The following is a 12,139-nucleotide window of genomic DNA, read 5'->3' on the forward strand; positions in this document are numbered from 1 at the left end:
ACTGATCTCATTTTTGAACACTTATTAGGTGCCAGGCAATGTGCTAAAGGCCAGATAAAGATTATCTCACATATTTCTCACAACAATGCTGTGAGGTTGGTACCGCTATTATCCCCACTGCACAGGTGAGAAAACGAAGGCACAGCAAGGTTATGTAACTTGCCTAAGGACATGTAGCTAGTAACATACACCTTCCTTAGGGCGCAGGGGCCATGTCTCTCTTTGTAGATCATGTGCCCACCTCCTTCACTGTAAAGAAATTTAAGACCATCACAAGGTATATAAAGAGATCGAATTCTCCAGGCCTGCTAAACAGTCCTAAAGGTGACATTGTTTATCCTTAGCCATGAAGACATGAAATGTCAGTCTGGGTCCCAGACTATTTCAGAAACAAACTTAAACATTTTTGGAGTGAGGGGAGGGCAAGCTGGGAATGAGAGTGGCTTGAGTAAAGCAATTATGAGGGGCAACATCCCAGTCCAAAGTGACCCCTCGTTACCTGCCATTTCCTTCTTGCCATGTACTTCTTCATCCGGTCCTTGGAGAGCTTCTTGGCCTCCATGTTCTTGGTGTCTTTCATTAGCCATGGATGCTGAAGGCACTGGGTGCAGTCCAAGCGGTTTCTGATGGAGGCAGAGATCAGAGGATTTCTGAGCAGAAGGGGACCTCAGACACTGCTAGTCAGAGCAGAAATGGGAGGCCACCTATCCCTAGTTACACAGGGCAGAGCCCAGGGCTCTCTTGCTCCCAGTCCATCCACCATGATGAGGATCACTGTGCTCCTGGCCTTTTTCATGTCTTGGTCTGGGTTACACTGACTAGACACACAATAGGTCAGCGTTCAGAAGGCCTAAACATCAGTAAGCCCTTGGGGTCTAGGGAGGGTAAATGTTGGGGAGCAGACATGTCTGGGAATGGCTGGTGCCATATTCCAGGATGAGGTCAGTCAGTGGTCACACGGGGGCTGCAGATTGGGGACGCCCAACCCTTCTGCCTCCCTGTCTGGCCAAGGGGAGAGTGAACCATTAGGCCCAAATCTTTGAGAATCATTTAACTCTCAAGTCTTATGGTGCGGTTGAGTATCAGGATTTTCCTGTTAAAACTCAAGAAGTATGTCCTACATACAACCTTTGAAATATGACAACCTTAGAACTACACTGAAACACATTTAATCTTCTGAAAGCTCTGAGAATCTAGAAATATTTCAGGGCCATCACCTTAATTGTAAGAGGACTAATAAAGCCCACAGTACAAAGTGCTCACATACGTAGTAAAATGAGTAAAAGTAAATTTGTTAAATACAGCAAAATGTAGTGATCTTTAGCTAAGGGAATATGTATTATTTTAATTTTCTTATATTCAAAATTTCTATAATTTCCATGTATTAATTTTATAATAGAAAAACACTTTTAAAAGTGCTGATGGAGATTTCTGGTTGAAGAAATGCTGAGTTTAAGAGTTTATGGGAATCTAGTGTCTTGATCTATTTAAAATCAGTTCTTTGGTGAATTTATTTTATGAGTGCAGAAGGGCCAACACAGCTCATTACTGAATAAATTCAAGGTCAGATGAGAAAATAGGGTATATACTCAATACTTCACTTACTAAATCTTCAGTGAATGAATACTGGTTGACAAAAGCTATCCTTGGACCAGAGCTATCAGGAAGAGGTTTGCATCTCTGTGAGGCAACTTGGGAGTGGGGATCCCTTACACCAGAAGGGAATCTAGACATCCCCACAACATCCAGATTCTCCATGGGTCATGCCTACTTCTGATACTAAGACTAAATGCTAAAAAGCAAAATGCTAAAAAGACCTTGCTCTCAGGGAGTGTGGAATGCAGCCCCTGGAGGAGCTTGGCCCTGGGCCAGCTAAAAAGGACTGAGAAGTGGGTGCGTAACCAGAAAAACCAGACAGAACCACTTAAGAGACCCTCCAACCTCACTTCTTTAGCAAGTGTACTCTCCTGACCCAGAGAGGATTTCTCCCAGAGTGGGGCAAGATGACTGACAGCTTCAGGGGGATCTGTGGGCCAGGCAGGCAGGGGAGAACCTAGGCCACAGTCACCTGGTGTATGTGGAGCCTCCTGCCTGTCCGTGGGGTCGGGCTGTCCCTTCCCTTCACAGCCTCTGGCACACCACCCATTTCAACAGCACCTTCTGGGGAAAAGCTTAGAGCTGCTCCCTATCACCAAATACAACTCCTTGGGGCCCCTGGAGCCAGGCCCGGCCTCATCTGTCCCCACCTGACACCCAGGCTGCTGCCTTCCCGTGGGGCAGGCTAGCCCTCCCTGCACACGCACAGCCCCTCCCAGCTTCCTGCTTTCATCCAGCTGCTTCCTCTCACCAGGGAATTCTGTCCAGCCACACATAGGACCCCCTCCAGCCTCTCCTCCTCTGCAGCTCCAACCTGCGTCCTGCTCTCACTGAAATATTCACCAGGTATGCCTGACCTTTCCTCACAGCCTTCGGCCTCTCACTGTGCACAGCTGTTTTACACAGTCACACAGCTCCAGGCAGCCCCGGAAGGTGGAGGCGGGGAACCTCATAATCTGTACCGTTGTGGGTAGGGGGACAGTGACAGAGCTGGGAGGTGGCTGGGCCCAGTGGCCTGGGATCACAACCTAACTCTGGCCACTGGTGGAAGTTACCTGGCCATACTCAGGCAGACAGTTCTTACACAATATAAATATGAAACAAACATCCAGCCAGAATAGTCTAGGAGTATGTTCAGGACCCACAAATAGGGTATGTTCCCTGCAACCCCAGAAGGGGGGCTAAGGTTTCAGCAGGGCTACTACAGGCCACAGCTGTATGTGGAAAGTAAAATGGGCTGTTGTTGTTCACACAAGCTGCCCCTCTCCCTTAACACTCAGTCAAGTAAGTGTTGCTTTTCAAGTGAGGTTTCTGTGAATCTAAAGACCAGAGAGTGTGGCACCCAGAGCAGGGGCTGAGGAAGACCCCTTCCCTGGCCCTCACACTCGCTAATGCCCAGCCTCCCCTCCTCAGGTGAGGAGGGGCCCACGAAAGGGAAAGGAAATCCAGCCTCTGGACCCTGGTCTAGGCAAGAGGGCAGCTGAAGAGTCTGAAATCTCAACTCATTACTTCATATCTTTCTTCAGCAAATTGCTGATAAAATCCTTGGCATCATCAGAGATCTCATCAAAGGCCTCGTCGTCGAAGTCCCAGGTGGCCTGAGGTGACGTTGGCTAAGGTCTCGTTATCGTTGTCACCCATGAAGGGGGAGAGTCCGCTGACCCTGGGAGATGAGACAGGAGAGCAGTGAGAGGGGCAGGCAGTGGGGAGGGCCCCCGGGAGGGTCCCCCCTCAGGGGAGTGCTCACTGAGGTCAGACGGGGGGGCACCCCCAAAGCCCTTGCGCCTGCCACTCCTCCCACCTGCAAGAGAAGAGGGCATGGCCGCAGGCTTTGGTGGCCCAGCCTCTCAGTGGCTCACTGTATTTTTGGGTTTCGCCTGCCTGTTGACACCACCTGCCTGTGAAGCTGAGGCAGAATGCATTTTCTTTAGTTTCCCACTTCCACACAGCAGAGCAGGGCCCTCCTCCCTGTCTTCTGTTATTCCCGGATGCCCAGGCTGGAACTTCACCCCGCAGAACCTTCTCCAAGGTCCCTGGGGTGGGGGCGGGGTGGGGGGAACCCCTTCCTGCTGGTGCTCCCACCCCCCTGCGGCACAGTCGCGTGGCACAGCACTCATCCCTGAGCCCTCCAGCCCACTGCCTCCCGTCTCTCACCCTCGCACCCTCAGCAGCCCCAGGCGTGCTCAGCAAGGGCGTGCACGTGAGCAGATCTGGAGTCCGTGGTGTGAGTCTGGTGTTCAGCAACACTTGAGTTCAATGTGCCTGAGGCATTTAAGCCAAACCAGAGAGCTTCCCTAAGAGGGACCATGGTCTGTTCATCCCTGGGTGACCTTGGACAATTCCCCTGACCTCTCTGTGTCAGCTTCCTCCTCTTCACCACTCCCACCTCTCCCTGTTCTCCTCCTATGACCTCATCATCATGACAGCAGACATTCATCAGACATTTACACTGGGCCACGCATGGGGCAGAGAGCCGAAGGAGATTAACTCATTCAGCGTTAACACCACGCTATAACGCAGGTAACTCATTACTCCGTTTAATAGATAAGGAAACTAAGGCACTAAGTGGGGTTAAATCACTTGCCCAAGGATTTGCAGCCAGTGAGTCTGTTTCTTAACTGCTACTTTGTACCATCATGCCTGCGAAGATGAAGTAAATCACAGCACACAGCACCAGCAGGAGGCCTGGTCGCAGTCAGGAGCTCGGGCCCTGACCAGAGCTATTCTACAGTTCTGTACACAGCTCACCCCGACTGCCTCACCAGTCTGTGATCTCGAGAATGACTCGTTTACCAAAGCTTAAGCCAAATAAAATTTGGAAGGTGAAGCATCTCATAGCTGAATAAAACTGACTACTGATTTACTAGCCTCACCTCTCACCTCGGGGCACCTCATCTTCACACCAACCATCCAGTCCACCACTCACCCTGACCTAGGGCACGCCTCATGGGTGTTAGAAGGACCCTACTCTTGGTTTAATGCTCTGCTGCCATCATCTTGAAATTCTTAATAATGTTTGCACAAGTCACCCCACCTTTTAATTTTGCACTGGGCCCTGTCCCCACCTGAGCCCCACGAGTTGGATCTAGGGCCCTCATGCCATTGACCTTCCAAGTTAAGGTTTCACATCACTCACATCCCTTTCCCCAAATCCATCATCATAAACAGTAATGCAAACCCTTCAGGAGCTGTTTTGACATTCAAGAGGCCTCTGCTTATGACATCCACCCTGTCCCTGGAAACTAAATTTTGGAAAACAAAATCCACTGAAGTATTGCAAGGAAACCTTGCCATGGGGAGGGATGCCCTCGTGAAAATCTTCATTAAAAAAAAAAAGCTTTTTCAGTGTGAATTACCTCACCATAATCAACGTATTTGTGCTTTTGAGTCATAGGATTTTGTAGATGACATTGAAGTGCGTTAAAGCAAGATGCCGATTTATGTTTTGAGAAGGCGTAGAGATAATCATTCTCAGTCAGTCACAGCACAATGAGGGGAGGGTGGGACCTTACCAGTCCTGAGTCTGTGCTGTTAAATGCTACTCCTCTCCCCTCTCTGGGCCTTGGTGTCCCCTCATACACCAAGGGTGCTGGGCTAGAATTCCTAGGGGCTCCCAGCTTTCCCGTCTCTTTCCTAGTCCCATCAAGAAGCAGCCTGACTCTTGCTTGTCAGCTACATGCTTCCTTCTGTCTTTGCATTTTCCACTTGAAACCCAGGGGGAACATCCTGCAGCATTCTGAAAGATTGCAGGAAAAGCAAACAACCCTGCTGTGGAATGCTGAAAGGTCTCCTTCTGTAAACCTCCTTTCCTAATTAGGAACTGTAATCCTGCAAAGATAGGGCTTAATCTCTGTGATGTTCGGTAGGCTGGGGAGAGCCTCCTCGCCTCTGGCCTCTGGCAGTCCTCCTTCCTGGCAGCCCATTCATCTCAAATACCCCGAGCCTCCTCTCCTGCCTGAGCGCCCCTAGCCTCCCCCTGATAAAGAGTACATCTCTAAAACAAAAGTTGCAAAATACGCAGAGCACAATAATGAAGACACTGTTCAAATTTTAGTTTCTTGGTAGTAGGATTTTGCAGAATTTTTTAAAAACTTTCTTTTTTGGACTTTATTGTTAGAATTTGCCTAACTATCCCGTATGGTTGTGAGACAGGGAGGGGACAGGGCACAGCCATTAAAGGAATAACACAGCAATTAACACCAGAATGGTGAAAGATTCAACCCCTAGCAGGGCTTAAGGCTCAAGATGGAGGGAGATCTGACTTCTAGCAGACTGTTAGCTTCATTATACGGGTGTTGTAATATATTAACATGGTGAATAACATGCCCACAGGCGCCATGATAGTCCCAAGGCTAGCCACAAGAGGTCAAAGAGTGGGAAATGGCCAACTTCCTGGGAATCCCAGCCCCTTCCCCAGGCTAGTTAGACTAGTCCTTCCACTTATTAGCATATGAAGCCACTAAGCCCATAAAAACTGGCAACACTGCGCTTTGTGGTACGCCAACTGTAATATATTAACATGGTGAATAACAAGCCCACGGGCACCATCACAGTCCCAAGGCCGCAGCTCCCTCTCTCTCCCTCTTCAGAGACGGCCCCTCCTCTGTCTATGGAGTGTGTACCTACTTTTACTCTAATCTGAGCCCCCAAACCCCACACCTCGTGGCCTTTCTCTCACCTTTTGACGTATCTCTAAATCAATCTACCTTTACTCAACTGTGGCTCGCTCTTGAATTCATTCCTGCTTGAAGCCAAGGACACACACTTGGTGGGGCATGTCCCAGGGGCTCAACCGAAGCCTGGGACATGGCCCTCCTCATGCCCCACATCGTTTTTCCTGCATCAGTTGGGTTGTTCAACTCAATCAACAGACATACTAACCTTAGCATTAAAAACGTGACTATTCACCTCTTTTCCTAGTCTTACCTAGTTTTTAACTGAAGGGGATCAGTGTATACCACCCCAAAATATGAACTTGGGCTTAAGGATTGTCTTGAACTGAAGGCAGTTAACTCTTTGCCCTCCCAAAGGACAGAAATTTCTCTTTGTTAAGGTGACATAAAGTTCCATTTTTTCCATTTGTCCATTCTCTTACCAGGAAGGAGAAAAAGGCTCACCTGCATATCAAACCAGGCTAAACAGTCTCTATTTAGCCTACATTTCCCAGTCATCTTATCACAATTTGCCCCCTCCAGAAGCTCCAAACCCCTTTTCCTTTCTCTAGTTATTTCTGTACAATTTATCTCTATTTGTTAAAATAGTAAGACCCAAATTTTAAATGTGCCTTGAGTCACATTTCTTTGTGAATTCCTATGCACATGTCCATAATGAAATCTGTTTTCATTAATCTATCTTCTGTCAGTTTGATTTGCAGGCCCCCAAGTACTGAACATAGGAAAGCAGAGGAAAGTTTTTTCCTCTCCCAAATAACCAATTTTGTGTCTCTTTTTACAAAATTGTAATCAGTGTGGGCAAGTTCTTGGATGCTCTTTTTCTTCACTTGACATTGTCTTTCACAAGTGTATACAGACTTCATGTTAATTTTTAATGGTCAGATGTTGGTCTTTGTGCTGATGAGTCACAAAGGGAATGGCTGCAAGGTGTTCAAATTTCTTAACTCTTAGTCTCTTACTGCAGCCTAACCTCACCAGGGAATCAGACGCAGGGGCCTGTTCTCCTTGCAGGACAGAACATCAGGAGAGAGAAGGCAGAAGTGCCTTTTGGACTACACTTTCTCTATAGTGTTTTTCAAGCAGCAGATGACCCCATGGCATGAACGGCCAGCAAAGGGGACCACACATCTGCCAGCAGAACTACTGAAGGCTTAGGAAGGGGTTAGTCATTTACCCCATTTTAGCCTTGAGATATTCATTCCCTGGTGTGGTGGGAAGATTGAGAGGGCTGGGCAGGTCCCACAGGAAGAGCTGGGTATTGTTTGGGCAGTGACCTGGGAAACAGATTCAGGGTTCAGTCATGTTAACCACAGCCCAAGTCCCTGCAGGTGGTGCCTGGGCCTGGTGTGGGTGTAGGGTGCCTGGAGGTAGCAGGAGCTGGAATCAGAGAGAATGTCTGGGCTCAGCAGCTGAGAGGGCAGGGGCAGCCCTGGGTGGAGCTACCAGACCCCTCTGAAAAGCTGTGTAGACTCCAAACCCGAGTAGACTAGGGCCCTGATGCTTGGGCATTGGGACTTCTCCCCAGCTCATGGAGATGCTGTCCCCAGAAGGAGACTCCAGATGGGGATGGCCCTGGCTCTCTGGACCATGGTGCACGCTCACAAATGAGCTGAAATGGGAAGTCTGCTGCTGAGTCCAGCAGGGAGATGGTAGGGAGGAGAAAGTATAGGCGAGGAGGCTTGGGAGAAGGGAGAGAGAGAAGGAATTCTGGAGCAGGGCTGAGGGAAGGGCACAAAGAAGGGTTCTGGTGTCCCCACAGGCAGTAAGGGAACACCAAGTCCTCAGGAAATGGGGGGAGGGAGATAGAAAAGGAGGTGGGGCTTAGAATGTCTTCACAATTGCACTGAAGTGTGGCCTGGAGTGCCCCATCCTCTCTCCTCCTGCCAGAAACCAAATGGAGAGTGCAAACACCAGGAGTCTCCAGCAGAGTCATGAAATCTATCTCCCTTCAGAATCGGGGTGAGAGGGTAGGGGCCCCACCACCCTGCCTGCTGCATCTCTGCCCTGTGTGGGAAACCCGGGCGGGCAGTGGGGCCAGGTCTCTGGAGCCAGGACAGGATCTGCCCTGATCTCTCTGAGGGTTTGAGAAGGAGTTCCTTCAGCAAAGTCAGAACAACCTACGGGACAAAGCTGGTCGCTTAGGAGGTGCTCACTAAATATGTGCTGAGTGATAAATCTGCTATCACCTGTACCCCCAACTCCCCATCTCTCACTGGCCCCACAAAGGAGATGGGGGGGTCCTCTGGTACAAACACAGAAGGTGGCCCTGACAAGGACTGCCAGACAGACAGCCAAGCTCCAAAGAGAGGGACAGAGGGTGCAGGGGGCTTCCAGCAGTGGCCCCAGAATTCTGCACAGCAGGGGCTGAGAGGAAGCAACTACCTGGTTCCAACTTCTGTTTTTCACACCACATGCTCTGCTGAGAGCCCTGCTTAGGGAGGGGGACTCCCAGATCTCAATCCCCACTGTAAGAGCAGTGGGAAAAGTCTCAGAGGGCAGATCAGCCCACAGTGGTGGGCGCAGGAGCCAGGACACTGGAGAGGCTGCGCAGGGCTGACCCGTTTCTGTCACCCCTGCTGCTCACCTGCCTCCCACACACACCTCTCCCCTGTTCTCACATCCCTGTCCAGATGCCTTCAAGCTGGTGCCCCATGCATCAAAAGTATTTTCTCTCCATTTCAAAATGCCCTTCCCTATTTCTAGGTCTTAGCCATAAAAGTAATCTAGCGAACAATGTAACATGCTATCCAAATTACTATGTTCCTCCACCTAAAAGAATTTTTATTTTAAAATAAAGTGCTTTTATGACCCAGTAATTCTAATTCTAGATTATACAGCCAACAGAAATGCATAAAGATATTCACTGAAACACGTGCACCAGAATACTCACAATACCCTAAACTGGAATCTAGTCAAAAGCCCATCAACGCAGAATGGATCAATAACCTGGGTGATGGTCACACAGTGGAACACTACACAGCACTGACAATGAACAGCCTACAACCACACACAGTGATATGAATGGGGCTCACAAACAATATGGAGCAAAAGAAGTCAGACACGTCCTCCTGTATGATTTCGTTTATATAAAGTTCAAGAACAGGCGAACATGGTGCATGACATCAGAACGGGGATATGGTTACCCCTGGGGCAGTAACCTGAGCCGGGCACTGTGGGCCAGGTAGTGTGTGGTTTCTGGTCTGGGTAAAGGTGTGATCACTGTGCAGATTCACTGAGTGTCTAGACACTGCTCTGACCCTGACCCAGAGGGAGATCAGTTGCCCTAGTTTGTCCAGGATGATCCTCACTTCAGCCCTGAAAGTCTCATATCCTGGGAAACCCGTCAGTGCTGGATGGGCTGGGACAGCTAGTCACCCTCTGGGACTGTAGGAAGTGGGCGGCCACATGGGCTTCCCTGATCCCAGAGACTTCAGTGCCAAATGAAGAGTGAATCCCTGCCACACCCCACTCCCAGGTTTGTTCTGAGGCTCAAACAAGAACTCACGTGAACATCCGTGGCCGCTATAATTCCTATCCTACCGCAGTGGGAAAGCCAATGGACACAGTAAGGCGAGTCTCCTTGATGGCTACAGGGGGACCCAGGGACCAAGCCGGTGCATAGGGCAGCTGCGTCTGAACAGAGGGCTGCTGACCAAAGACTGTCTCTCAAGAGTCAGGTGTCTCTCCCGGGGGAAGACCCGGCATGAGCACCACCCAGCCTGAGGCAGCCAGGAGAGGTTTCTCTCTAGACCCACGAACACAAGTAAAGGTAAATCACACGTAAGAGCCACATTCTTGCCCTTCTGATCAAAGGCCCCAGGCTGGAAGGCGTCAGGGATGGTAAGGGGCCCAGAATGGGGATCTTGGTGTGTGGAGCTGGACGCTCCTACAGAAGTGTGACATTGGGCTGGAAACGTCACCGGGAGCACAGGAGCAAGGAAGGGCAGCGGGGAAGGGGTGGGAGACTGCCATTCTCTGCCTCCGGTGGGCTCCCCATCAGGACCCACCCTGGCCCCTTCAATGTCAGGGCAGCCTGGGGACCCTTCTCCGCATGCCCGAGACTCACAGGATGTAGCAGATGACCCCGATGCTCCACATGTCTGTGGCATAGCCGATGGGCTCGTAGTTGATCACTTCAGGTGCCACGAACTCCGGGGTGCCAAAGAGGACCTTCAGAGACCCTGCATTTTCTGCAACCAGGATGGAGAGAGATCAATCACCAGAACATCCCCGAGCCAACCTGAGGCGAGCAGATGCCCAGGCGGGACACAGGCAAGACTGGCCCTCAGCTGCTCTTCCCTTGAAGGACAGCCTCCTCGTGGAACAAGTGCATCGCCACACCTCATGCTCACCTCAAATGTCTCGGGTGCGGTCGGGGGTGGGGGGAGAGTCCCTTACAGCCCTGCCCCAAACGGCCTTCCCTGTGTGTCTCTCCCATGAGTTCTCTGAGGTGGGGACTGTGACTTGTGCTTGACAGTGATCTTCCCATTCATTATGTCCTATGTACCCTGCTGCCTGCTTTACAAGGACTTTCCTATTTAATACTCTTGCTGGCCCTAAGTGGGAGGATTAGCCTCACCCCCCTGAGGAGGAAATGGAGGCCCAGGGAAGTGGAGTGATTTGCCCACCCAGTTAATGGAGGTCAGGACCTAAACCCAGGTGGTCCGAATCCTGAGCCTGGTTCTACCAACTCCACTCCACCGCCTCTCCACGTGTACCCTCACGTCTCGCCTCCCAGGAGCTGCTGGGAGGTTAGTCGGGGAAAATCTTAACCCCATTGTGGTGCCTCTGAGCCATAAAGGACCAAAGATGTGGAGCAGTTTGCACATAGGTACCAGCTCCCGGAGGATGCCATCAGCGAAGGGGGTGTACACCTTTGGCCTGTGGGGTGCATCTGGTCTTGTTTACCTACAGAGTCCACAGCAAATGTCCTAAGACAAAGCTTTTAACACCATCAGACGTGGACACTCTGCTCCCACTCTAACCTGAGCCCTTCCTGCTCCATGTGAACCCTCACGTTCACTGGTGTCTCGTGGACACCACTGTCCCCACACAGCCTCTCACCAAGGGAGCCTGTGTGTTGTGTTCCTTAGGCTCCGACGCCGTCAGCTCCTGAGGCCGGCGGTGCCCTGCTGTTTGAACTGTCAGAGGTTCCTGCATGAGGCAGGCCCTGAAAACCAGCTGTTGCCCCCACACCAGGCCTCCAGCAGGAGAGAGTAGGCAGGTGTCTTCCTCAGCATCCGGGTGCGACCACCAGGCAAGCTGTGGCCTAGCAGGACCTCACTCCCTCACCTTCCTCCTTATGGCACACTTGGTCTCAACCAGGATGGGGTGTCCTGGGGGGAGATTTACCAGGGGCATTCGCTCCCCGCTGGGCAGTGAAAGAAAGGCCAGCTCGTGCCAGCCCTCGGGACCCTTGTTGGCAGGGCAGTCGTCAGGAGGTGGAGGGTGAGGTCGTTTCCTCAGTAACTGAGACACCCCAAGAGCCACATGGGCGGGTGGATGTAGGCAGTGTGTGAGGCAGACGATCACCCACCAAAATGACTCCAGGGCTGGGAATGAAGCCCCAGCCTGCCTTCTCCATCACACCCTGCCCCCTGCAAGTGCAGGAACAGCGGAGATGCTTCAGAGAACCCGGAAGGGGACCCAGGTCCTGATTCCACCCCAGCTCATGGTGGGACTTGGTGGCCAAAGCTACTGTAAGCCTCAGTTTCCTGGTCTAGAAACTGGGGCTCATAACTCTGCCCTGCCTACCTCCCGGGGTTGCTGTGAGAATCAAGTAAGTGAAAGTATGTGACAGTGCTCTGGAAGCTATAATAGAATGCAAATGCAAGGAGAAACCGTCATCAAAATGTTTTGTTGCTGAAGGA

The 12,139-nt window shown here is 50.9% G+C and overlaps 1 protein-coding gene across 1 annotated transcript in view; it reads right to left on the reverse strand.

Moving 5' to 3' along the window:
- Positions 1 to 12,139, reverse strand: part of MYLK (myosin light chain kinase) — a 150,936-nt gene that overhangs the window by 11,208 nt on the left and 127,589 nt on the right. Inside the window, 5 exon segments of the mRNA XM_032481411.1 lie at positions 500 to 623; positions 3,106 to 3,194; positions 3,196 to 3,259; positions 10,336 to 10,460; positions 10,578 to 10,584. Of these exon segments, the coding sequence (XP_032337302.1) occupies positions 500 to 623; positions 3,106 to 3,194; positions 3,196 to 3,259; positions 10,336 to 10,460; positions 10,578 to 10,584 (409 nt within the window).

The sequence above is a fragment of the Camelus ferus genome, chromosome 1, assembly GCF_009834535.1.
Source record: "Camelus ferus isolate YT-003-E chromosome 1, BCGSAC_Cfer_1.0, whole genome shotgun sequence".
Lineage (NCBI taxonomy): Eukaryota > Metazoa > Chordata > Mammalia > Artiodactyla > Camelidae > Camelus > Camelus ferus.